This window comes from Tiliqua scincoides, chromosome 2, assembly GCF_035046505.1.
Source record: "Tiliqua scincoides isolate rTilSci1 chromosome 2, rTilSci1.hap2, whole genome shotgun sequence".
NCBI lineage: Eukaryota > Metazoa > Chordata > Lepidosauria > Squamata > Scincidae > Tiliqua > Tiliqua scincoides.
This window is the reverse complement of record NC_089822.1, coordinates 240,109,346-240,137,306: the sequence shown is the minus strand read 5'-3', so window position 1 is coordinate 240,137,306 and position 27,961 is coordinate 240,109,346. Positions and strand designations below refer to the sequence as shown.

The window sequence follows — 27,961 nt, the reverse complement described above, 5'->3', positions numbered from 1 at the left end:
TATGTTTCTCGATTTGCTTCCTTTTAATGTGTGTTGAATTGTACCTTTAATCTGAATTTCTGTTTCTCCTCTGTAAACCTGGGGAACAGTCCTGTTAAGCAACCACACATATGTTCATGGTTTTTTTTATAATGCTAGATGATGTGCCTTCTGTCCAACACTTTTGTTTATCGGTTTGCAGTGTGTATGCGGCCCATTTAAAAGACCTCTGTTGTCAGGTTATCTGGAATTTGGGAACCTGTTTGGCTGCTCTGGTCATAAAACTATAAATTTAAATAGCTTTAATGAAAATTAATTTCCAGCTTTGCTAATCTGACTACTAGTAGTGTGAAATTAATAGAGTTTTTGTTTTCTGCTCACTTGTTATTTCCAGATATTCCTGAGAATATCTTCGCAGTTGTGTACCAGTGGCTGTAACACTGAAGGTTGTTAGTGTTTGAGCATGTAAAGCTGCAGTTTTCAAACTCCCAGGGGGTTTGAAAGCTGCAGTAAATTCTTGTGGGGGCGGGGGGAGGCAGCGGGAGTCGGGGGGACGTTAGCAGCGCGATCCCCAGGATCACACCACTTGGGGGGGCTGCAGGGGCTTGGGTACATTTACTAGAGCCTCCTGCAGCCTCCTGGGGGTGCGGGGAGCCCTGCGCGGCTGTCTGCAGGGCTCCCCGATGCTTCAAAAGTGAAACTGGAGCAATCGCTCCTCCCTGCCTCCTGGCTGCCCCTGCCTCTTAAGGGGAGACAGGCCAGGGCCCACAGGCTGGGGCATCGCGACAGGGAGAAATGGAGCGAAGCGACCACCTGCAATTTCATCGCTTTTGAGAGGTGCAGGGACTTTCCTGCACTCACCACAAGCTGCAGAAGGCTCCCCAGGGTGCGAGAACCCCACGTGAGCCTCTGCAGGGCTCCCTGAAGTGCACAAACTATCAAAATAATGATTGCAACCCATTTCTGATTTTTGGTCGTGATCGTTACTTTGAGTGTCTCTGTGCTTCAGGTTGGCCCTGCAGAGGCTTCACTGCCCCCAGTTCTAAATAAAATTTGCCTGCTGGTGTTGTCGGTCAACATTTTGTGTACTAGCTACTGCTATCATTGGTTTTAAGTGGCTGTTTCATTTTAAATGATCACATTTGGAGCATTTGTATTCACTGAACGCCCTTTGATGCGGTTTTAAATGCTCTTGATTTCAGTAGATGAGCTAAGCGCATGTCTTAACCTCTTCCACTGGAATCAGTAGGACTTAAAAGTGCTCAATTTTGATTAGATAGTGCCCACTTTAGTTTTTTTTATAATACAAAATATGAAATATCCACTAACTATTGGACCTAGTTTACCATCTTTTACTTTGACAAGGATTGTTGTAGTACAGTGGTTCTCACACATTTTGCACCGGGACCCACTTTTTATAATCCATCGGGACCCACCTGAAGTGACATAATGAAGCAGGAAAATTTTTTAACCATCCTAGGCTGCAATCTTACCCACACTTACCCAGGAGTAAGTCCCATTTACTATCATTGTTAAAGAATATACATAGTAGCTTGTGAAAAGTACAGGTCTGTAACATTTCCCCAAATAAAGTCACATGGTAGCATCAAGTCTAATATATTAAAAATAAAATATTGAAATGAATGGGGACCCACCTGAAATTGGCTCGTGACCCACCTAGTGGGTCCCGAACCACAGTTTGAGAAACACTGTTGTAGTGTAAGTGCTGGCACAGTTTCTAGATTGAAAATGTTGGGAATTGTGGATTGCAATGGGTAGCTCTTTCGAATACCAGGATTCTTGCCCTCCTCCCTTACATCTGTCCTTTAGAAGTTCCCTCCATCCCAGAAATTTATGCATTCCATGCTCAAGGGTTGGCTGTTGCATTTTTTTTTCTACTGTGAACAAAGTGTTGTCCTTCATGGTCCTAAACTCAATGCATGTGCATGACTTAGAGGCATTACCTACCAATAAATAGGAGATTAGCTGCGGCTTGTATATTTCCTGATCGTTTCACATTTTTCAGATGGCTCATTGTTATCCTGTTTCCTTTAACGATGGGACACTCTAATGAGTTTGCCATCTGACATACATCTGCTGCCTGTTAAACAATACCTTCATTCTTCCAGAGCTGCTAAACTCATCTGTTATCCTACGAGATTTGTATCTTTGCCTTGAAAACAGCATGAACAAGTGAACGACTCTGTGTTCTGTTTCCCTATTAGGGCTTTTTTTGCATATTGTCACACTGGTAAATGATTGGGGGGGGGCATGTTGGAAATATGTAATCAGCTAGAAGGTTGAAAGTAATTTGTATAGTTTAGATGCATATCCCTGACATAAATTTATGTGCTATTTTCATGAATATGGTGATTCCCAATCCTCAGCTGACAACTGTCATTTTAAAAATACTATATAAACACATGCGCGCGAGCACACAGAGTTAATCATTTGGGCTGTAATAGTCACAGTGTTATAGTTGAATAGCTCATGTGTTCTTGTGTATTAAAAATTAATGTCTGTTGTGTATTGGAAACTCCACTCTCCAGAGTGCTGACTGCAAACCGGAAGTGGGCTCTAACTACAGATCAGAGCCCACTACAGTGTAGGGGAGGCTTGCGGAGGGGACTGTGAGCATTGCACTTGTGTATTAAAAATAAAGAAATTAAATCAATGGTTAATTTGATGAAAATCATGATTAGCTGCTTCATAGTTGCCTCTCCTCTTTTCTCAGATGTTTGGAGGGGATGTTTAAGTAAGGCTTTCTATCTTTAACTGGTATTCCTGCACAGCTAGGACTGTCCTATCATCCACATTTGTAGCTATGCAGAATTTTAATAAGAATTTTCTTCTCTTTTGGAGGCAATTCATGAAAACTGCTGAATTTGGTTTGGAAGTTGTTAATGTGCAACCACGTCTGCATCTTTAACACCTCTATACTTTATGCCTGAGTAAGGGGCAAGAGACCTATCACTTTGAGAACAACTGTTCTAAGCCATTGGTGGCCAATCTGCAATTTGGTTGTCTTCACATTGAGATAAGCAACTGAAAGCAGTGGTTCTCAAACTTTTTAGCACAGGGACCCACTTTTTAGAATGACAGTCTGTCAGGACCCACCAGAAGTGATGTCATTAATCTGAAAGTGATATCATGGTCAGAAGTGTCGTCATCAAGCATGAAAATTTTTGACAATCTAAAGCTGCAATCCTAGCCAAACTTACCCAGGAGTAAGCCCCATTGACTATCACTGTTAAAAGTATATACCCAGTATTGTATTAAATGTGCAGATCTGTAACATTTCCCCCCCCCCCAATGCAGTCACATACCATGGTAGCACCAAGTCTAATATACTAAAATGAAATATTGAAATGAATGAGGACCCACCTGAAATTGGCTTGGAACCCACCTAGTGAGTCCCAACCCACAGTTTGGGAAACACTGGCCTGAAGTGTTCTGTGCCACATTGCTGCTTCCTTTTATTTAGTTGAAAGTTTGTTCCTTATGCTCCCATGTCAGTACTGAAGGTTTTGGGGAAAATCCTGTTTTAATTTGTTATCTTTAAGGATGACTGAGTGAGAGCTTGTATGGCAAGACTTCTTAGTGGGGGGGGGGGGGAGGTATCAGCCATGATCAAGTTTTTCAAAAAACCAGTGGGTCGGATGGGAGGAAGGTAGAGGCATCAAGATTTCTGACTCATAACCACTTTATTGATTTCTAGCTAAAGCATTCTTTGCTGGTGCTACTACCTGGGGCTTCTGGCCTTGGTGGTGCATGTAATTTATTTAAATGCTGCCTGTGTCTTGGTGGGTACAATATTGTCATCTCACACTTTTCTAAATTATTTTCTTTTTGTGTCTCCTTTCTTGCTATTCATTGGGCCAATAAGAGTGAGACTGAGAGAGAAAATACCCACCCCTTAATTGTATGGGGCAACTGGTCCCCACTCCGGTCTCTGAACCACAGACTTAATTGAGACTGTGCATTTGTTTAAGTCTAGCCATGTATTTAACTGCTGGGATGATGTATCCAGGCTGTGCACAAAAAACTAATAAAAGCCACAAAGCTACACCTGTTGAACTAAACAAAGACCTTCAGTTCTATGAGGTGAGCTAGTTCTCTCCTGGGGCTGTTTACGCAGATCTCCTCTTCCAGTATTTATTTTAGCGTTTTGCAGAGGGAGATAATTTGGAGGGCGAAGCTGTCCTGCTTCAGAAACAGACAGAACCTGAATAAACAAACGCTTGCTGTAGATTAGTAAGAACATCTATGGTTTGAGATTGTTTTCAGAGCACATACCATATATATATATTTCTTTTTTCTTTGCTTCCTCACTCTCTTGTTTGTCCCATTTTTTTCCTTTCCATTTTTTAAAAAAATGTGAGTAACAAAGGTTGGGGTTTGAATGCACAGCTGCACTCGGTGTGACATGCCACTGTTTTAATTTTAAGTTTGAAAGCCCCAGCCAAAGAGTGGTTTTATTGTATCTTTGCAGAGAATAAAGGCACATGCAAATTCCAGCCGTGGACATCTGTTTCCTCTTCATGTGGAAGAATTCTAGCATTCTGCAGGCGTTTTCAGTTCTTAAAGAGGTGGCTGCCTTCCTCTTACTTTGCCACTCTTGAATGTGCTTTGCCTGCTGTCTTGCTTCCAAACCCTGCTCTGGAGTCCATGAAAGGAGGTTATTTATCTACCCGATTTGCAAGTCAGGCGTCCGAACTGCCTCCTAGTTTATCCTTATTTTCCCACTTGCACAAACTAATAGCAGCAGCACTTTTTCACAGGCTTGGGTGTCCCTGGGATCTGTCTTTGGACCATAAACTTGTTGTGTTGAATGGTGTAACAGTACTTGGAACCTCTCGTGTATTGTTAAGTCCAGTGGCTCTTTGGTCTTTGTCAACCTCTATAATTGAAATAAGTCACAATTCACTTCTCCTCCCCGCTATATCCTGGCAGTTGTAGGTATATCTATAGCATAGAGAGAGTTTCTGCAACTTCCTTCTCCCAGAATTACAGCTGTTTTCTTCCCATCAGCAGAAGAAACCATCTCACCCAGACTCCAAGGTTGGGACTGGGTGAGGCAACCTGTGTGTGCTCAGCTGATGGAAAGAATTCTTCCTCATGACCACTGATTATCCTTTGACTTGGTGACTAGGGCTGCAATCCTTAACACACTTAGGTGGGAGTAAGTCCTATTGAACTCAGTGAAGTTTAGTTCTGAATAGACCAGTGCAGAATTGTGCTGAAATACGTGGGTTAAACTTTTCATTGCAAATTACTGTTATTTTCAGTCCTTTCAACTGTAATAGTTTGGCGGAGTGGGGAACTGAAAAGTTCTTTAGGTAAAAGATTGATATTTCTTGGACATGAAACCTGGTTTGCCTTAACTAAGACTAGTCTGATGAGTTAAGACAGGGACACTTTTTGGCAGGAGGGCCACATCATCTCTCTGACACTGTGTCGGGGGCTGGGGAAAAAAGAAAATTTACATTTAAAATTTGAATAAATTTACATAAATGAATATATTAGAGATGGAACTTATATGAAAGTCTTGCAATAGCTCAAGGCCTATAAAAGGCCTTGTAAAAAGCAAGGCCAGCCTTTCTTTTGCTGCCGCTGATGCATCATAGACGTGAAACAGCAAGCAGTGGTGTGAGCCCTCATCCCACAGCTCACGTGAGAGGTCAAACAGTTGGCTGTCATGCTGAGAGCAATTGCATCAGGCCAGAGCGAGCTCCTGCAAGTCTCTGGAGGGCCAGAGGCTCATTGGAGACTGAGGGCTCCCTGTGGGCCAGATTGGGAGTCCTTGAGGGCTGCAAGTGTCCCCAGGGCTGGGTTTGGGCAGCCCTGAGTGAAGAGGATGGATTTAAATTTGCTTTAAAATGAGGCAAAAAATTTCAATCCATTCTCCTGACATAAATTTAGTCTCGGCTAAGGCAAATTATTCTAGCCTTATTCTTACATAATCTAGTCTATTCTTAACTAGTCTTTGTTAAGACAAATTATAGAAATATTTAAATAATAAATTATAGTAAATAAAATAGTAACATTTATTTATTTATTTAGTGTGATTCTGTGTGTGAACAAATAAAAAAATTACCCCTACCCTCATGAGCAGCCTTTAAAATATTAGCACTAGAGATGTCCCCATCCCCCTCAATTTAGAGGGGCCATAAAAATGCATATTTGTTGTATTGTGGCTCCCTCTTTATAAAGTTTGCCAACACCTGTCCTGGCATGCATTTTATTACCAAAGGAGTACTGTAAAAAAAAAAAAATGGTTTGACCTAGAAAACTATCAATGGAATCTTACTTTAATTGCAGTTACTAACTTGATAGGAACAGAGTAGATGGATGTTTTGCTCTCCTTTTTATTCATTGTGTTATATCTGTCACTGTAATCAAAGAATATTTTAAAAATAAAATACAGGTTGAGTCTCGGAATCCATGAGGTTTCCGTTCTCAGAACCACTGTGGATGCAAAAAATTGTGTTAAAGGAAATCCATTTAAAAAACAAAATTCCTTTGCTCAGCCTTGCTGACCTTTGTAATGTTCAGGAGTGGCAGCAGGCAGACAATCAATCAGTCTTTCTCCTGGCAAAGTCAGAAAGGCTTTACTCTGAGGGCAAGCAACCCTTTCCTTTGCTTCTCAGGGAAAGAATGCAAAGAGAATGCAAAGAGGAGGTGATAATCACTTCTGCTTTGCATTTTCATGTGCTCCAGGGGAAAGGGAGGGGTTGCTTTCCTAAGAGTGAAACCTTTCTAAGTACCTGGAGAGAGAGAGAGAGAGTGATTGTCTGACAGCAATCCTCCATTACAATGGTGTGCAAGGCTGTTTTTAAAAGAAATTTTTCTTTTAATTTTTCATTGAATTGAGATAAAATCACGGGTAAAAAAACACCTGTGGATACTTAGGTTATACCTGTAAAGAATAATAGATCCAGTCTGACCGTGGTTGTGAATTGCCACAGCAAGGTGAGTAATGTAAGCCAATACCTACAGAAGATCCTCGTGTTTTGCTACAGCTTGCCAGCCCATCTGTAATGTCTCACAAACGGAAGATAATTTATTGTGTTGTCTACAGTTTCATTTTCATGTGTAGGTTTTGTGTTGAATGCTCCCAGTGCTATGAACCTTAGATCCAGTGATAAGGAACTGGTGTTGGCTGCATAACATTGCTGTAGCTGGGCAGTTTGTTTAACGTTCTATGCTAATTTGATAACACACCAACACTGGTACATAAGAAAATGGTTATGTATCTATACCGACAGGTCTAATTGGGCAGTATTTGAATATAATCTTTAAAAATACATGAATAAAATGAAATTGGATCTCTTTTGCACAACAAAAGCAGTAAACCCTGCAATAGTTGTTGAAGTAAATTGGATAATATTATTTGTTGTTCTTATTATTGAGTTAAAGTATATGTAGCCCAGGGAAAATTGTCAGTGTTAATCTGCAGAATTATTCCAGAGTAACTGATATCCATCTGGAAGTAATTCTGATGTTGGTCAATTCGACTGAATAATCAGTACAGCTATATAACATCAAGCCAGACAGGCAGAGAGAGCTGGTACTCTGTTGTCTGTTTTCTGTGAACACTGTAGGAGAAAAAGCCGACAGAACCAGCCAGCATTTTGCTGGCAGAAAGTTATCCACATGTGCGGAACACATTTTCACTGTTGTTTTAACATATTTCAGGTGTAAATATCAGTGCTTGGCAGGGCGTGATGATCTTCTGTTTCGGTGATTTCTTTAGGAAAATAATCACCAAATGCAATCAGTTCACAAACCACCAGAAAGAGAAGAAACCTTTTCTGTAGCAAGACATTTTAATCACCCTAATTGTGGTGTAGCTATAAAAGGCTCACGGTGAATCCAATCAATTTTTGTCACTCTGTTGAATGGCCTCATAAAGAAAGCAGTCTTTGTATCTGTGGCTTGATGTTCAGGCCTTGCTCCCCCCCTCCCCTTTCGAAGGATGTTCTGTAAAGTTGGCAGAAAAATGTAGCCTTTATAAAATAAATTTTTTTTTGGAGAATGTATGTTTTCTTTAGTACAGTTGGTGTGAACTTGCACTTTGTGATAGTGAAATGTCGTTGCTATCTAGCTTTTTAAACTGTTCTCGTATGTACTTGAAAATCTTAGGAAAACTGCTATGTTGAATTCTTAACCTCCGTGATAACTTTGATGCTGATAATGTCAATGAGCTTATCGGAGCATCTGTAAGTTCATCTACCATCTAAACTCCTTCACTGACGTAGGCAGCAGAAGAACTGTCAGACTGAAAGGGATAGGAAGGTAATAGAATGTCAGGGTTGGATGGGACCTTGGATGTCATTTAATTCATTCCCTTGCTTAGTGTAGGCAACTGCTACGGCATCCCTGACACGTGACCAACCACCCAACCCTTGAAAACCTCCAGGGACTGAGAACTTACTGTTGCATAAGGCAACATGTTCCAGAGCCAACTGGCATTTAGAGCATAGGTGTTGAGTACCTACTACTTTAATGTTGAAGATATCCCGTTCAATTCTCTTGATTCAATTTTCCCATAGAAATTTCTCAAAGGAGAAACTGCTTAAAATGGCAGTAAGAGCCATTGTACGTTCAGAAGCCATTAGATCAATGATTCTCAAACCTTTTAACACTGGGACCCACTTTTTAGAATGACAATCTGTTGGGACCCACAGGAAGTGATGGCATTAATCTGAAAGTGATGTCATGGCCAGAAGTGACATCATCAAGCAGGAACATTTTTAACACTCCTCACACAACAAAATCAAATCAAGTAAGAACATAAGAACAGCCCCACTGGATCTTAGTAAATAAGTACATTACAATTTACAGTAAGTGTAAGTTAAAAAATTATTTAAAAGAACCACCCCTGCTAACCCTCCCAAACAGTTGCTGATCTGTTAAAAAAAATTCCCCAAACATCCCAAAGACTGCAATCCTATCCACACTTACCCGGGAGTAAGCCCAATTCAGAATTGTTGTTAAAAGTATATACATAGTAACCTGTTAAAAGTACAGATCAGTAACATTTTCTCAAATGCAGTCACATACCATGGTAGAATCAAGCATATTAAAATAAAATACACTTTGAAATGAATGGAGGCCCATGTGAAATTGACTCACAACCCACCTAGTGGTTCCCGAACCGCAATTTGAGAAACACTGCAGTAGATCAATCCCCCCCCCCTTTGCATCTTAGAAGATTCTCAGCTCATGTTGGCAAGCTTTTTGTGCTGAAAAGTTCAAATATTCTCATCATTTGGTAGGCAGCTTGTTAGTTAGAATGCTAATCAGCTTCCATGGCAACCAGGTCCAGCTTTACCTCTAGCCAGAATGTCCTTATTGTTTTGAGATGCCCAACATGAGATTAATGGTTAATTTAATGAATAGCAGTTTATTAGTTTATTGGGGTTAGTAGCAGAGAATTCTTTTTTCAAATTTGTTTTCTCTTTGGACCATTGATGCTATTACTATGCAGTGAGAAAAACTGACTGCCTCTGGGCACATCTGCTTCAAGGACCACCTTTGTGTGTGTGCTTTTGTTGAGGAGGCAAAGGAATGATGGATGCTGTCCTGAGGAAAGGAAACACCAGGAAGCAGTAAACTCAAGAGATACCAGGGTCAGCAGGAGGATGCTGGATTGGAGTCTAACAGTTATGTGGATTGGACCACATTACTAAGATTACTTTAAGCAAACCAGCACCCTTTTAAAACAACTCCGCTAATGCATTTGGTAGATTAAGGCTGCTATCCAAGCACACTTTCCTGGGAGTAAACCCTACTGACTACAGTGGGATTTACTTCTGAGTAGACATGCATAGGCTTGCACTGTGAGAGAGGTGGTGGTGAGCTTCACAAAGTGAATGGGCAATACTGACCTCCGGGTTTGGTAACTTACTTAGAACATCAATACCCACATTCTCATACTGTGTTGAAAATGACAACTAGAGTCAGGGTAATCTTAGTCCTGGGTTAAAATGACTGAAATCACCATTCTGCACGTAAATGTGCATCAAAACTGTAGGAACTATATCAGGTCGCCACTTTTTATCATCCAAAATATACAATTTCGGTACTGAGGACCTTTGAGTAAGGGGACCAACCTGCAGAGAACCCAGTGGCTTACCAGTGACTTACTTATAAGTGACTTACCAGAATATAATACCTAATATAAGTGACCAGATTCATGACAAAAACTGGAAGTGGGTTGCGATCACTTCAGGGAGACATTCTAAGAGGTGGCTGTAGACACCCCACACCCTCTGGAGGGCCATAGTAACCCCCAGGTACTTTGCAGTGATGGTATGATCGTGGAAGTGCTGTCGCCAACATTGTGACATTGCCACCCCCCCTTAAGGGGGTAGTGACCAATTCTTTCTGACTGGAGCAATGCGATGCCTCAGTTTGGGAACTGCTGCCTCAGGGGAAACCTCCACCCCTTTCAGTGGGCAGGTGCTGCTGTGATATGTGCAGATACAGGAGTCTGTCAAAGGATGATTGACAGAGCCACAGGATGGACTAGTGCAACTTTTTCAACTAATAAACCCTGTCGGTGGTGTGAATGTGTATTTGCAAATACCACATGGGTTGAAACTCATGGATGTGCTCATGGATGCTGTTACTCATGGAATAACTGCTCATCTGGTGAGGGCCTAAGTAGCTTTACATGAGATAATCTCATCTTCATTTTTTGTTTACCCTGCCACTCTCTCCCTTTTATGTCTCTTTGTGTCTGTTTCTAATTGTGAGCCTCTTGGGGCAGGGACCTATACTCTCTTCAGTTGTAAAGTGCCATGCACATTGATGGCGTGCTTTAAATGAATAAATTAATCTGCTTCCCATCTCTTAGGGAAAGTTTGAGAGGCAGGGAAACTGTCCATGCAAAATCTTGCCTAGTCCTACTGCATCATGAAGCAAGCCTGTATTTCCAGTCATAATAGTTAATTAAATGCCTCTGGTCTGTGTTTGCTGAAATCCCGTAACCATGGGATTTGGACTGACCTCATCCTCACTGAAGGAGAGCTCCATGTGTCCGTACAGACCCTGATAAGGCAGTGCTGCACTGAATTCGACAAAAAGACCCTCCAGTCAGTTCCTACTTGGAAACGTGGAATCCTTTGGCAAGTCACTTTCTCCTCATAAATATATTACGCCTTTTTCTGTAAAATGAACACCTGAAATGGAGGGCAGGAAGGAATTTAATCACTGCACTTGAATTTCATGGGCCTGATAAGGAAGAACCATGTTTGACCTTTACTGTGGGGCTTTGAGATGCCGCAAGGGAAATTTTTTTCCTTGTTTGCGATGACAAACTTCCTCTGAGATTTCAGCTTGTCAGCTCAATGTACAGCAGTGACATCGATTTCGTCTCACTGCCCCTTCCTGCCTGACTAGATAACAAATTTCCCATGGCAGGTGTCTGTCAAGCTTCGTTTTGCCTGGCAGAGGGCTGGCGTAGACTCATTTATTAATCATTAGCTGCAACATGATGAACCAGACAATAATCTTTAACTCTTGTGGTGTTGAAAAACATGGGGAGGGGAGGGAAGGATGTGAAATAATAGAGACCATTTTGTCAACAGAGCAGCATTTCATTGGAGGAAGAGAATAAGTAAAAACCCAAGGCAAGTGAAGCTAGAGCTTTTCTGCCCTGGGTTTCTATTTGGGTACTCCTGTGCTTTGTCTCCTCTTCGTGGGCAAGCTTCTCCCTGCTTGACTGGGAGAGACCACCATAGTGGGGGAGAGTGACCCTCTTCTTGCGGGCAGTTGCTTTCACTGAGGATAGAAATCGGGAAGAGACAAAGAAGCTCTTCCAACTCCTCCTGTGATCCAGAAAGATCAGAAATGAAATGTAGCTTGGATCCCCATAAGATTTAGCCTGCAATGATACAGTTTAGATAAAGTAACACTTTTGCGTATTGAGTCATTTCTGAGCCAGAAGGGCATGGAGATTAACTCTGGACCTCTTTAATGAATAGGAAATCCTATTGTGGCTATTATTGTGATCTCTAAAGCACTTCTCAGCGCTAAACCCAGCCGTGCAAACAAAAACTGGAATAATTTTAGTGGGTTCTTCCTGTGGTAGAACACTCAAGAGGAAGAAACTGGTCAAGAAAACGGTTACCTTTAGCCCTTATGCATGCATTCAGTACATTGCAATTGCTGAAATTGTTCCAGCCCTTCCAGACAAGGTGGTCTTCATGTGGTCTTCATTGAAATGAACAATGTTTGGGCTGATTGGCCATGGTCGAATAAAGCTGTTCACACCAGATGTTTTGCTTACTACTTTGGTAGGCATTTTCAAAGGATGAAGCTACAGCAAGTAGCTCTTCAAACCACCCATAGTAACTGTTGTTCTGATCATAAAGTCCCAAGTATCTATTGTTCTACCTTAGTTCTTGAAGTCCCAAATACTTGTATTTTTGAGTGCTGGTAACCATTTACAGGCAATGTCTCTTCTCTCCTGTTCATGTTTTTTTTTTATGCTTATAAATCTCTATGGTCTCTCTATAAATCTGAGTGTGAAAATGACTGGCAGTGGACCATGCCTATATTAGCTTAAAATCCATTCTGTGCCCCGACTCAGCGACATGATCTGCAGTGGCCGATTTTTTTCAGCTTGTTGTAACCAGTAGTATCTCTCTTGTTCTGATATCCTTGTTTTCATTCTCCTCATGGTGGTACCAATGTATACCTGTTCACAATTGCATGGGACCCAATGTACTCCTATTGTGGTCTTCAACTGGTCAATCTGGACTTTTGGGTGTGTGTGAGTTCTGTGAACTCCAAGTAAGGGGAGGAGCTATACCTTGTGATAGATCACTTGTTTTGTACCTCAAAGATTCCAGGTTCCATCCCTGTTATCTTTACATAGAGCCAAGAAAGAGCTTTGTATTAATTCTTGCAGAGCTACTGCCAGTCAGAGTATCAACACTGTCCTAGATGGATTAATAGTCCAACTGTATAAGGCAACTTTATACACTCTAGTCTGGGAAAAAATGATTACACATCCATTTTGCCAAGGATCCCATTAAATGGCCTTTATTAGGACAGCATTATGGCCTGTAATGAACGTTTAGTAGAACAGCTTTCAGATATCTATGTTTTATTCATCCCTCTGAATTGCCTCTTGAGAAACCTCCATGTTACATGTACTACAATGTCACTAGAAGCATGTGATTTGTTCATCGCATAAAGCTCAATTTCCTCAACTCTGGTGGTTTAGAGATATAGTCCTAGCAATGAAAATGAAGAGTTAAAATGGCAATAAACATGCATTTTATTATGCTGGATTCCCATTTTTGGGAGTTGAAAATTGAGAAGTACACAGCTGGTGATGTGGACAGATAGCCAGATGCGAGTGGGTTTTTGACTGAATATATTAGATTAATGTTAAGCGGTTACATCTGTTTCTGTCTTGTTTTGTTAAAAATGTATGTATTAAGTTAGTCATCTTCCTAATTAAAAAAATAAAGCACAAACAATTCATGGCAGGGCTCTTGAGTGCATTTTAGAATCAAATTAAATTAAATGTCACAATGAATGGCTTGCTCTCAACATCACTCTTCCTTATTATATGTCTGTATAGATTTAATAGGACAGCTACAGTCTGTGATATAAACTTGTATGAACTGAAGCCTGTCGTGTTGACAGTCATGGTATAATGATGTTTTACGTTTAAAGTGTATAGTGTCTTTATAGAATGCAGTTTTTTGCAAAAACACTTTATGATCCTGGTAAAATAACCTGATAAAATAATAAGTATGCTAGAATAACAATGGCTACAATCCAGCATATGGTAAACCATGTCTCTGTCTTGTTGACTTCATAGGAATATAAGCAAAAATAAGTGTGCATGGGATACAGCCAATGGAAATGGCAAGTAGTAAATCAAGAACTGGTTTGCTGAACCTGTGGCTTCTGATGTTCACTTGCCATTTTAGGAAGGAAGGACAATAATCTAGGGCAGTGATGGCGAACCTTTTAGAGACCGAGTGCCCAAACTGCAATCCAAAACCCACTTATTTATCACAAAGTGCCAACACGGCAATTTAACCTGAATACTGAGGTTTTCGTTTAGAAAAAACAACTCATACATTAACATCTTTTACCTACTATTACTTGTAACCAGTAATGAACTTTTTCTCTAGAAATTTGTCCACTCCCTTCTTAGAGGCAGCTAGGCAAGTTGTCACCACTGTTTCCTGTGGCAAAGAGTTCCACAGACTAATTACATGCTGGGTAAACAATAATTGGAAGGGAGGGGATGGCTGCAAGACCTTACCACTGCTCATTTTCTCAAACAAGAAAATTTTTTTTGAAAAAAGCCCCACCCACAGAAGTGGGCTCTAAGGCTGCAATCCCAGCCACTCTTTCCTAGGAACAAGCCTCATTGACTCTAATGGGGTTTACTTCTGAGTAGACAAGCATAGGAGCGGGCTCCATTCCCAGCCACTCTTTCCTGGGAGTAAGCCTCATTGATTCCAATGGGGCTTACTTCTGAGTAGACATGCACAGGAGCGGGCTCCAATCCCAGCTACTCTTTCCTGGGAGTAAGACTCAGTGACTCTAATGGGGCTTACTTCTGTGTAGACACGCTCAGGAACGAGCTCCAAGGCTCCAATCCTAGGCACTCTTTCCTGGGAGTAAGTCTCATCCACTGTAATGGGGCTTACTTCTGAGTAGACACACAGGATTTGTCTCTGCCTGCGCTGTTCACCCCCAGCTGCGCCTTTGCTATGGAGGAAAAGCCTCTCCTGGCGCTGAGCGGGGAGCTGCTCAGAAAGGCAGGCTGCAAAGGCTTGAAATGGCTGAGGAGGAGGGTGGCTCAGGATTGGCTGGTGATCAGCCAGTGAAAGGCCCTGAGCCATCGCAACAGAAAAAACCAGGAGCTGCTGGATGCTGATTGGCTGAGCCTGCTGTAGAGTTGGGGAAGGGAAAAACAGGAACCTTAAGAGCGGGCAAAACTGAAAAGGGAAACAAACTCGGGGCAGGTGGGGCGATGGGAGAGGAGGGCAGTGAGCTCAGGCGGGAGGGAAGCAGCCCGCCCTCCTCAACATATGGAGGCTTGGAAAAAGCCTCCGTTTTCTTTAAAGTGACATGCAGCTTCAGCGCCCCACTCCAGGCTGCCTGGCTCCAGGTGCCCACAGAGACGGCTCAGAGTGCCCCCTCTGGCACACGTGCCATAGGTTCGCCACCACTGATCTAGGGCAATAATCTGTAGCAACTGAATGTCTTTATCAACAAGATCATAGTTTCTAGCAGACTCTCAGAGACAACAAACCCAAAGCAGACTGGAGTTCTCATCAAGAGAGCTTCACTTTCAGACTGGGAATTCACATATCACTTTCCTCCATCACAAAGTAGCTATGCATCTGATAGTGGTATCTGGCCTTGTGAATGGGTTCAGTATGCATTTAGCAGTTCTTCACTGGCGGAAAAGCATGCATTGTGCCCAGTCACATAACTGGCTCTCTGTCGCAGGATGGGAGAAAATAATATGATTGGAGAACAAAAAGTGCTAATTGTAACTTGCCCAAGGGTTTTATGACTACCTTGGCCATGTAAACCCCTGAATGTGAACCCCTGCTAACTGGGTAAGAGCCAGTTTTTCAAGTGGGTGCTCCTTTTATTTAGCAGGGGAAGAGTAACTGGCCTTCCTCACCCCAGCAGTGTCTTTTCTAATGGTTGTCTGCTGGTGTTTTCTTGCAACATTTTAGATGGTGAGCCCTTTTTAGACAGGGAGCCATTATTTATTTGACTTTTCTCTGTATACTGCTTTGGAACTTTTTGTTGAAAAGTGGTATATAAATACTGTTAATGTTTGTGGTTATGAATTGACATTTTTCATCTGATCCCTTGAGGATTTGGAAGTCAGGCTGAGAGAGAGAGGCAAATGAATCCTGGGTACTTAGGTGTGGATGAGTGGTGGAGAGGTTGGAGGGCTGACATCCAGAGATAAATTTTCAAGTGGTGTACAATGTCAGATTCCAAGATGTCCATAATTCTAGGGATCTACTCTACTTGTCTGTTGTTAGTACTGACTTGATGTCAACCGGGTCCTAAAAATGCAGCTTCCCTTATCCAAGTCTTCAATTATACACAAACCTTTGTGATGACTGAGCTCTGGAGCTGAACTGGCAGGTTTTTGGCAGGCTGGGTTTCTGTGTGTGGTTTCTAAACGATCCTCCTTATGGATTTTCCAGACTTTGAGTCAATCTTTGAAACTCACTAGACGGTGCCAGTTAGTTCTTTTAGAGCCCACCCTGGTTACAGTACATTAACCTCCCAGCAGGGAATGTGCTAAACAAAGTCAAAGGTCCTTTAGCAGAACCAACCATCCTAACTGCCGTGAGCATAATTTAATCCTCCAAGATTTATAAATTTAATAAGCTGCAATTCGCTAAGTGAACAATAACTTTTCCTAATTTAGTAAACCCACTTGCAAGCCAGTATAATTCTTGCATTTGTGACAGGTATTTTTTTTTTCTCTTTCTCACTCCAGATTCCTTTCTCTCTTGTACAGTTTCCTCTATGGGAGTCCTTAAAGGTAAGTCCTCTGTATGTAAACACAAAAGTAAAAATGGAAGTTGTATTACTTATATTTATAAGAATTTCAAAGAGGAAGGCTAAAAATAAGAGACATAGTTAGCAGGTCTTGGCAACCAACCCTCTAAACATGACCAGAGCTGTGTTCCGTAGCTTCTGGAGGGTGTTCTGAAGGCTGAAAATGGTCACTTCTGGTTTTCAGCCCAAAACTGGAAGTGATGGTTTTCAGCCCTCGGGATGCCTTCTAGGGGCATAAAATGGTCACTTCCTATTTTCTGCCAAAAACCAGCAGTGACAATTTTCCGCTTCTGATTCTGAGGATTCTGGTTGGAGCTTGCGTTGAGTCAGATCCGCAGATGAAAAATCCTTGATGATCAGGCATCACCTTATAACATTTGTCTTTGTTGATAAATACTAGATATTACTTATGTTTAAATTTTGTCATAGGTCTCTTTGGAGACCTTTTGGTGGGGTCTCAATACCATTTTATTCAAGAAGGCTTTTAACTGTTAACGTGATGGGATGGCACTTTTAATGAATGTTGATCCATTGGGGTTTGATATCCCTTATTGTTTTAATTGTTTTATATTTTACTATCATTTTAATCTTCTATTTTGAATTGTGTTTCTATGTTGTAAGCCGCCTTGGGTGCCCCTCAGAGAAAGGTGGGATATAAATTCTTTAAATAAAATAAATAATAGTTTAAACCATCGTTCCCAGGTTTAGATGAAGCTGTGGATCAAACTACTAGATAGAATATTTGACTGGGCGGGGGCCAAAGGAAGCAATGTGTGATCTTGGCAGGTATTGAGACACTTCCACAACCTATGGTTTGTTGCATCATCTGAACCATCCCGATAAGTGTTCAGTTTCCTTTTTCCTTCTCCTTTGTACTCTTTCCTAGTTCTACATTTCTTCAAAGAACATTGTCTGGTTTGTTTATATTGTGTTAAGGAGATAGATCACAAAATGGGACCAGCCTAGCCTGTAGGTTTGCATCATCAGTTACTGATCATGACCTTGCCAATATCTTTTGTTTTAGTTAGTCCAGTAAATCAGTTCTTCTAAATCAGGCTTCAGAATATCATTTGAGGCTCAGTTAACTGAAATTGTACTCGTGGTTTTGCATTTGAAGCCACTTGCCCACTTGGAACTTGACTGAGACCACAAAATAATTTTACATAAACCAACAAACTCCTGTCAGATGCTAGCAAAATTCAGCCAATACCAGGCTTTGCTTGAGTGATTTAAAAAGAAACCAGATATATATTTTCCATTTAAAGTGCTGTAAGAGACCCAAAAGTTTAGCTTCACAGCTAATCTGTAATCCAGAAAACAGTGTTGCTGGTCACTTTTACTTGGTACTTGTTTGAATATCTTACTTGGGTACATTACAAAAGCCAAAGAAGTACATTTATTGTATAGCAATCTAATTAATTGGGCAGGATGGACAAGAATTGTAGAAAATATGAGGAATATGCATGGAACAATAAGTTGGAATTTTATAATTTAAAGTACATTTTGAGATTTGGGAAACTGTAAAGTAAGTGTGTGTGTGTGTGTGTGTGTGTGTGTGTGTGTGTGTGTTCTTTTTTAAACATTTGAGAATTGGAAGTAGCATTTTAAAATGCCTTTGGATATTTAATATTGGCAACAATGGGATTGTAAAGACTTTCTGGCTTATGGGTTCTTTGGCCACGGCAGAAAAGGATAAAGAAACAGTGCTTTCATGTTTCAGTGCTTCCTTTTGACTTTATTGCAAGCCATTTAACCTTTTTGTTTTCTGTCGAGTTGCTTGTTTTTCTCTACAACAAATAAATAAATAAAAATATAATTTTAATTAAATTAATTATATCATTAATAGTCTACTGCTTCCTAAAACAGGGTTTTGAGAACCAGCTGTTCGTTTTTAATTATAACAGCTGATAAAAAGGGACTAGCAAAAAGAAGGGGAGGCATTAGCATCTAAAGTAGTGGGATTTTTGCCTAGTTTAGTTCCTCTGCCATGATGAATGGATTTAAACTGTGCAGGTGGGGCACCATGACGCAAAGATGTGTGAAGCCACTGGGCTCACAAAATTGCTTGGTACAGTACTCTGTCGACTAGATATTTTTGTGTGTGCTGGGTGGGAGTCTAGGCCAATACGTTAGTGATCCTCAAACTTTTTAGAGGCCCTAGAAGCTACTGCCTGATTTATAAATGCCAAGAGGTATGATGATAATGGTGATTGGGCAGCAGTGCTCCCTACCCCCAAGTAGCACCTTGTTTAACCCTTAATGCACATAGCTTAATCTGCCCTATCAGTTTCACGAACCACCAAAAATTAGGTCATGATTCACTGGTGGGTCCTGGACCCACAGTTTGAGAACCACTATAAGAGCATTAGATTTAGCATTAGAACAAGAATACTTAACAGAAGAATTAATAGCCACATTCCCCACCCCATCTTCCCTACTGAAGTCCATGAGCTTCAGTTCAGTGGTTCTGTGACTGTTGAGTATTCCCCCTCTTTCTGCAGCCCCTTCATGCACATGCCATGGTACTTTCCAAGAGTAACCTGACCTTCAGCAACTGCTTTTGGGAGTTTTGAATGTTCTATGAATAAATGTGCATAGTTTAGGGGAGGAGTCTGATGCCACTCTCCCACCCCCAGTGCAATGCCATAATGAGCATTTCTTTTGCATTTGTTTTACGCCAGCGATTTTCAACAAGTGTGGCGCGGCATAGTGGTGTGCCATGAGTGGTCTACAGGTGTTCTGTGGGAATTTGGGGGAGGGTCATTTATTAGTAGGGCCACTGGGAGATGTGAACCTCTCACCAGCAGAATGGTGTGCCTTGATAATTTTAGTGTCTTGTCAGTGTGCCATGAGATGAAAAAAGTTGAAAATCATTACATTGCTTTTATCTTCGCTTCATGTTGCATGTCTGTTGCACAGTTAGTATGCCTTCCATAGTTCCAGAGTTCCATAGAGTTCATGTCACAATATATGTGCATCTGGGAGAATAAAAGAGTTCTTCCATATAGTGCATTCATGGCTGTTATGGTGCCAATCTAGTTGTCTAAGACTCATGGGTGTGTACAGATAATGTAGTTCTGTGGCTTGTGATGAATGATGCAGTTCTTTCCCTACCAAAGCTCCTTGTCATCACTATCTTGCCAGATTCTATTTAGCTTACTTTCCCGTGTTTTTTAAGAGTCCGTTAGGTTTGTTTCTGCAGAACTCCAGGATAATCTTGTCGGACTAATCGAGCTATCCAACATCTTCTTCACCAGTCTGTGAACCTTTGATTTAGTTAATCATTTTAATTTTGCTGGAATTCTGTGTTCCCTCTCTCTTGCACTAGAATGTATCACTAGTTAGTTTTGGTGTTTTGTTTTTTTTTGCCTCCAGGGAAAGGGGTACAAAGAGCAATGTAAGTCTTCCCCTGTATTCTGTCTACCTTTTCCAGCTGTTAGATTGGGTATCTAACACTGTCGGGGTATCTGCAAGAATATCCTACAAGGCTAAAAAATGGCCAATGCAAACTTTAACTAATCTTGAGCAATAAGATTCTATACAGAAGAAGGCTTTGTGACATGAAGGTGCACACGGTTTGATAGCTCACCAGACCAGCTTCAGATCCTGACGTTCCCAATTTTAACCCAAGTCCTTGATAGACTCGGGCTAAAATTTCCTTGAGTACTTGGAATTGCTGTCACTCTTACGAAAATGTTTTAGGTAGGATACAGTTTTATGAAGCTCACTGCCTGATTATAGGGTCCTCTCTTTTTCTGGCAAATTAGTTCTCATCCTGCTGGTGTCTGGGAATAGTCTCAATACACAGGGTAACTTAACTTGCCTTATTAGGAATATGTTTTAATACCAAAGCATAGCAGCCGCTTTCCATTAGCTTGTATGCTGAAGAACTAGCTTGACATAGTAATTACTAGGGAAGTATGTTTTTGTTCTGGACAATGGAGATGACTGCACTGGAGTTGGGGGAAGACATAGACCACAGTGCAGCAGTTCACAAACTATTGCTAGCAAACGTCTAAGATGCTGCGAAGATGAAAGGTGCTTTAAATTCTGAGTATAAAGAAACTGGTTTTTTCAATTCTTTAAGTAAATAAGCAATTCTGGATTAGAATGTAATGTAAACATGATTTTGCATAAATATTTCCAATAAATTTCAGGGTTATTTCAAGATGAAAAAAATCTCATTGCAAGAAGGTGATCTAATGGGAGTATGGAACTTTTGCCTAGGGATCTTAAAATTTTGCCTTAGGTTGCTTCAGTGGCTTCTGTCATTTCACTGGGCAAGGATATGTATAGAGCATAGGCTCAGAAGCAGTGAAATGGCTGCAGCAAGAGTAGGTAGTTGCCTTTTCCTCTACATCTCCATAAAGGGATTGTCAGATATGTGCAGTTATTTGTATTTGATACAAGTATGACTGAATGAAAGCTCTGCTGAGACTGGGGCCCAAATCCTAACCAACTTTCCCGCACTGACATAGCTGTGCCAATGGGGCATGTGCTGCATCCTGCAGTTGGGTGGCACGCACGGAGGCCTCCTCAAGGTAAGGAAATACTTTGCCCTTACCTTGGTGCTGGAAAGCTGGTTAGGGTTGCGCCCTGAGCAGGATAAAGCACAGGTGGGCATTAAGCACGTTCAGAGATGGCAGTTGCAAACTTTCCTGAGCAGACCAACCCCATTCTTGCACTTAGGCTGGGTTTATTTTGGAGCGAACATGCATAGTTCTGAGATACCCAGTAGTGTTTTTTCCTGATATCTGACTCAAATCCTCTCAGTTTGAACCTATAGCTCCCCCCCCCCCCGGTCTTAGAAAACAGTATGTTTTAGGGATCATGTGTGTTTTCCACATGAGTGTGTATTTCTCTCCCTACACTACCGGAGGAAAAATGACAACTTCTCGGGGACAGTTTAATTTTCATCTAGAAGTTCACTCTCCCCAAGTGTCAGTCACAGTCCTAATCAGATTATCTTCCCTCCCCCTTGTGATTGCTGTTAAACTTGTAAAAACAGCAGGAGGAGACTATCTTAGATCTCCTAAAGCCACACCTAGCTGCACTCTTTGATACCTGAAAACAATGCACCTTATGTTCTTCTTTCCTCCTCCCTGATGTACTAGTTCTAAACAAAACATTCTTGGAAACCCCCTTATTACAGCCATGTGCCTCTTTCATATTGGAGTGATCGGTTTGCTTAGATGTATAGGTTTATTCACTCCCCCCCCCCCAGTTTTTAGCATGCCTGGTCTTTGACAGTTCATGGCACATATCTGTAAAACTCATTCTCAAAAATGAGTTCAGATTGATATATCAATATTGTTCTCTTTAAAGTCCTAACATTGTTTTCGCTGTGAGTTGCAAGCAAGTGAACTTTTTTTTCATTCTTTTTGCTTGTCTTCTGTCATTCCCTTTTATACCCCCCCCCCAAAGTTAGCTCTCCCCTCAATGGCATTTAAGCTCAAGGTAGATGAAACCCAGACAAAGCCTTAAACTGTTTCCTTGCAAACTACGTAGTAAGTGTTTTACCATTCCCTTCTCCATCTTGTTATAATGATTCTGCTTTCTTGGGGGATTAAGCACTAATCGTTCGGTTACACTAACGTGTCTGCCACTTGGTCAGGTGCTCCTTCACGGAAACCAGATTTCTAGCGCACTGTTTCAAGGCAGATGATGTCACTTCCAGCCAATGGGGAGTGCACATTCCAGCCACCTATTGGCTGCCTTCTTGCCTTCCCCTCACAGAAGGACAATATAGTCGCAGCTGTTCGGCAAACAAACCTCACTTTATTACTGTCACAAAACACAGTGGCTTTCAAAGTACTGTCAAAAGACATTCTTTTGCACCATCTGTAAGTCTCTGTATCTTGGAACGACGAAGGGGAAGGAAATGCAGTGCTTGCCATGTGTTAAAACTGCCTTTGAAAATGCTTGAGCATTTGCAGAGAGGCAGTACATTGAAAGCAGGCTCGCAGCATGTGAGTGCACATGGCCTTTCTTCACCGTTTTCAGTTCTGTTTTTCAAATGGGAAATGAACCTCTCTTCCTAGAGAGTTTGTGCGTGCCTCCTTCTCAATGTGTCTTGAGAGCGCTCTAAGCTCCAAAGCCTCTTTTTGGTCCCTGGAGTGCTTACGTGGTAGATTTCTTTATGGGCAGAATACTATTTTTCTATTGGCTAGAGCAGTGATTTTCAACCTTTTTCATCTCACGGCACACTGACAAGACAGTAAAATTGTCAAGGCACACCGTCAGGTTTTTGACAATTGACAAGGTACACTTTATTGGCAGTGGGGGCTCACATCCTCCAGTGGCCCTACTAATAAATGATCCTCCCCCAAACTCCCACGGCTCACCTGCAGACTATCCGCAGCGCACCAGTGTGCCACGGCACAGTGGTTGAAAATGGCTGGGCTAGAGAGTATCTATAAGAAATATGCTGTCCACCTGGGGCTATTGGGATAGTTTGGTATTTGGTAGGGTTAGGGCAAATAGAGAGAAGCTGGTGAATTCAGCAGGATTCAGTGTGTTTAAAGTCTCCATAGCTGGACTCATTCAATATCAGTTGGATAATATTGAAAGCTTGATGTAGTGCACCTTGAATGTAAATTGTTAAGGGAGTAGCAATGGGGGGGCTGTTGCCTTCCTGCCTTGCTTGTTGACTTCCTGAAAGCACCTGGCTCCTGTGTGTTGGAAAGAAGTCATGATGAGCAACCTCCCTAAGATAAGCTGGTCTTGATTTTTTTTAAAAAACTATCCTTATGAATACTAAAAAGTCCTCAACGGCTTTTTCGAGCATTTGCCAGAACTAAAATAAGGTTTTTAGGACCAGTCCTCCAGCCCCTTCCCAAACAAAAACCATTGCCTTTGAGAAAGGGGGGAAGGGAGGGCTCTGAAGAGACCTGAGAGGTCTGACTGGTCTCTTCAGAATTGCAAATTAAGCATGCCTGCACCGTCATTTCCTGCAGAGGCAGCATGAGAGTCGTAGTTTTCTGTCTATGAACGTTATGCTCAGGAGCATAATTTACAGTTCGGTTCACGAGGGAAGCTTAAACATAAATAAACCCACACATTCTCTTTCTTGCTCCATTTTGAATAGGAACCGAACGTGAAGGAGTCTGGGCCTGGCTTGAAAACAGAGCAAGGCCTTTCAAACCCAAACAATTCAGATTTCCAATGTCCTCAATTGCAAATTTTTCCTAGCATTGGAAACAGGATGCCGTACTGGGGGAGGACTCTTGCTAAGACTAAGCAAGGCCCCTCTCCCTCTGAAGCATTTGACAAAACTGTTGTGATTTCATGGAGGTCAGGGCTACAGCCAGACGGCCAGTGCGTTCCAATGAGGCCGTCAGTCTGGAGTGCCATGTTAGGAGTGACAGGCTCACCTTGTGGGCCACCACTTTCCCCAGTCAGAGAAAAGGACTTCCCATTTCCTTTTTCTGCTCCTAGCCTGCAGATTGGCTGTTGAAAAAGCAATGTGAGAGGCAGGCCATGAAGATGCTGCCACCGTTCAAAGCAGTCACCTGGAGGCTCTGGGAGAGGCTACCTGTCTTCTCACAGCTGTTCCTGGAGCAATTGCTTGCCCAGCCACCACCACCACCACCAAAGGAGCTTCCCGCTTGCAGTGGTGACCATAGTAGAAGAGCCTGCACTAGAATGAATGGCCACTGTGGCCATGGCTGCCACCACTGGTAAAAGAAGAGAGATCAGGAGGGAGCAGCCACCATGGCAATCCTCATGGTCGGGAGGGGGGAGATAGGGGAAAAATCCAAGGAAGCCTTGGGACATGACATGCTTCATGTACCAGTGTGGGTGAAGACCTAAGGATGACTGAAGTGGCCTAGTTGTAAGCACCCAAAAGACTTGAACTAATCCTGGTAAGAGTGGGCGGAACTTTGCAGTCCATTTCTGCAAGAACCTCTTCAACCATTGGCTGAGCAACTGTAATGCCATGGAATGTTCACAGTTTTCTTAAGGTGTCCATTGGTAGAGTGTCAGTATCTGAGACCTCGTAATAAAAGAGATTATGGGAAAGACTTGGGAGAGGTAAGGGGGCCTGGATACCAAACAAATTGTCGGCTTCCCTTTTAGTTTTTCTCCCCCCCCTTTTGTCATCTTTAATACATGGGAAGTACAGTATATTAATTTGTTCCTACCCTTGTGGAAAGTACTACATTTTAGTTGTGTAGCAGAATGAGACCAGACCTTCTGCCTCCTATCTTGAAACAGGAACAGCTGATCTACACTCTGCTTCATGCTTTTGGCAATCCTTGTGGTGGATAGGTCTGAGGTTTTGTAGGATACAGAAAAATACTGGCTGGAATCAAGAGATTCCCTTGATTCCCTTTGCAGGAATCCCTTGAAAGACCCTTGAAAACCTTTGCGGGAAGAGCAGGAAATTGAGTGTGAGATTAGTGAGGATCTAGAAACATTGGATTAAAAGAGGGCTGGAAGAATATTGAGTAGACAGCTTTAGGTGTGGAAGTTAAGGTGAGATTGCAGAAGGGGTTAGATTTATTGTAATACCATATGAAATCCTTGTAATAGATTGGGATGCAAAACAAAATCAATCAATATTTATTGCTAACAGTGTATAAGGGCGCAATCCTAACCCCTTATGTCAGTGCTGTCCGGCACTGGTATAGCGGTGCCAATGGGACATGTGCTGCATCCTGCAGTTGGGTGTCACTCATGGAGGCCTCCTCAAAGTAAGGAAATGTTTATTCCCTTACTTCAGTGTTGCGTTGCCCTTATGTCAGTGTTGGAAAGGGGGTTAGGATTGCGCCCTAAGATACTATGTATTACCATGATGTGCTCAGATGACACCAGTTCTTGCTTTAAACTGGTTCTCTGAAAGTAGCTGAAGTATATTTTCATAGACCATAGAAAGAGAACTAGTCCTTGTCATTAAAATTCAATGATGTTTTCTTTAAAAAAAAAATAAAAATTTAAAGCTGAGAAACAGAAGTAAAGGCTAAAATCACCAAGGAAACAAAGTTATGTAAAACTAAGTGGAATGTAGGAGAGTAGCTATTGTCTCTGTTTAAAACTATTAGCCAAAGTTGAATGTTAAGTGTGCCGGGGTGCTCTTTCAGCGTGCTGTAAATTGTTTTCTAGAATGTAGAACTACATCTATTCCTCCATAGATGCTATTTTGGTATTCTCAGAAAAATTGGGGGCAGGGGAGGGGGGAGAACCACCGGCATACAAGTGACCTAGGAAGCTAAAGAAGGCCCAGATCGTATGTGTTTCAGCCAGAAGATTTATTTCCAATTTGTTATTCATAAAGGAAGAGCACAAGATTGGGATGGGTCCTTTGAAGTGGAAAACAAAGTCGCCTATTCAGTCTTGGGCCTAATAGAATACACATGACGCATGCTTGGCATCCTGGCCTGTTTTAAAAGTGCAGCTCTTGTCATCGTTTGCTTTCCAGTACTGGGAACACTGGTGGGAATGGGTATTGGCCTGAAAGAAAAACATAGCTAATTATTTCCTGCTGCATTTAATAGTACACGCCTGGAGCAATCAGACAGGGAATCAAGAGAAAGAAACAGGATGACCAAATCCTTGTGTACTCGTATTGATGCCTTGTCAGTGTATGTATAATTCCAGAGTTAATTGGGCCCAAAGAGGAAGGCACTAAAATGTAGATGCCTTGCTGTTTCCCTTATCCTGAAAACACATTTGTACCTATAATTGGATTTAATTAGATGTCAAAACAATGTTACTGTTAATTGACTGTACGGTCCCAATGCACCATTCATAGCTGACCAGATTTCACTTTTTATGTGCAGTGGGGTTTTGTTTCTCTTGTTCTATTTCACTGCAACCCTATGACTCTTAGAGTGCAATCCAATACTTACCTTATGCCAGTGCAGCAGGTTCCCGAGTGTAGCAAATGTGCCATAAAGCACATTTGTGGTGTCTTGAGAGCAGCTTGCGCCGCTGTAAGGACTTGTGCCAGCATGCTCCCGCTGTATATTATTCCTATGCCTCTGAGCGAGATAGGTTTGCGCTGGCCCAGGGAGGCTGGCGCAGGGATGGGATTTTATGGTGCGTGATGGGTAGGCTGGGCCCAGGATGGGGATGGAACTGGCCTCTGGCACTTAGTCCATGTTCTACCCTGCCTCTTGAGCTGCCTGGTACTACACCAGGCTGGAACTGCACCAGCAATTCCACTGGTGCAGAACCAAGTAGCCCCTTTGAGGTGGCTATCGCACAACATGGGGTAAGGGGAAATAAATCCCTTTACTCTGAGCTGCGCAGGATCCACAGATCCACAGTTTGAGAGCCACTGCCTAAGACATTTTGATGCCTGGGGCAGAACATCCTTCTGGTGAAATAATAAACAAAATAGTGGACTATTTGCCTCCCTTCACCCCCACACTGTTGCTCCAGCAAGCTGTCCATGCTGCTTAAGAGGAGACCCAGAACTACTCACACTTCACAGCAATCATCACTGCTAACAACTTGCTGCTTTTTTCAATACAACAGAATTTAGCATAGTCCATTTCTGGGTGCAGATATGTGCTTGTATACTCATCCTTCCAAATACTACTAGCAGCAAGGGAATAAAACACAAGTGATTAGAGTTTCTATGTCTAAAGCAGGTGTCTCCAAATTTTTTGGCACGAAGGCCGCCTCATATGTCTGACATTGTGTCGAAGGCCAGAAAATAAAATGGAGGACCAATGTGCTGAGAGTTTGTTTGAATACAATAAGTTGGGGGGGGGGGGAGGAAGAAAGGAGCAGAGGGCAAAATTGACTTGCACAGGAAGAGGGGAATGGGTTTTGAAAGGCATCAATAAACCTACGATGCAAATCTCAAATCTTTTTTGTCTCAGTTTCCGCTCTGTTTTAAGTTTAACAAACATTATATTCCAGGTCTCTCAGCATCAGTATATATCTTGTTCAGCCACTGAAGATGCTGAATGGAGTGGATGCAATGGAATGGAATGATTTCTTTCCATTACATTTCATTACATTCTGCACCTCTAGTGGCTGAATGCAGTATACACCCAGAAGTGCATTGTTTGAGTTATTTTTAGCCCTAAGAGGCTGGGGAACCTCAGAGGCCAGATAAAATCCTCCCAAGGGCTGGATTTGGCTCCAGGACTTGGGTTTGGAGACCCCTGTCTCCAGGAATTGTTTCAATTGTTTCAGCAGTGATTTTAGCTTTTGGAATTTTGACATCAGAACAGCCCTGCTGGATCAGGCCATAGGCCCATCTAATCCAGCTTCCTGCATCTCACAGCGGCCCACCAAATGCCCCAGAGAGCAGATAACCAGATAACAAGAGACCAGGGCATCCTGGTGCCCTTAACACACTTACTCTCACCAGTATTATTAAATTGAATACTGAAATTAATGTTTGCGTGGTGCTAAGAGTGGAATAAATGCAACTGTTGTCCCC

At 42.0% G+C, this 27,961-nt stretch overlaps 1 protein-coding gene across 5 annotated transcripts in view; it reads left to right on the top strand.

Annotated features, from left to right (window-relative positions):
* SLC25A26 (solute carrier family 25 member 26) overlaps nucleotides 1-27,961 on the top strand; it is a 132,058-nt gene that overhangs the window by 78,085 nt on the left and 26,012 nt on the right. For all 5 annotated transcript variants that reach the window (XM_066617271.1, XM_066617269.1, XM_066617270.1 and 2 more), the window contains one exon: nucleotides 16,499-16,543. In XM_066617271.1, coding sequence (XP_066473368.1) covers nucleotides 16,499-16,543 — 45 coding nt within the window. The remainder of the gene's footprint in view (nucleotides 1-16,498; nucleotides 16,544-27,961) is intronic.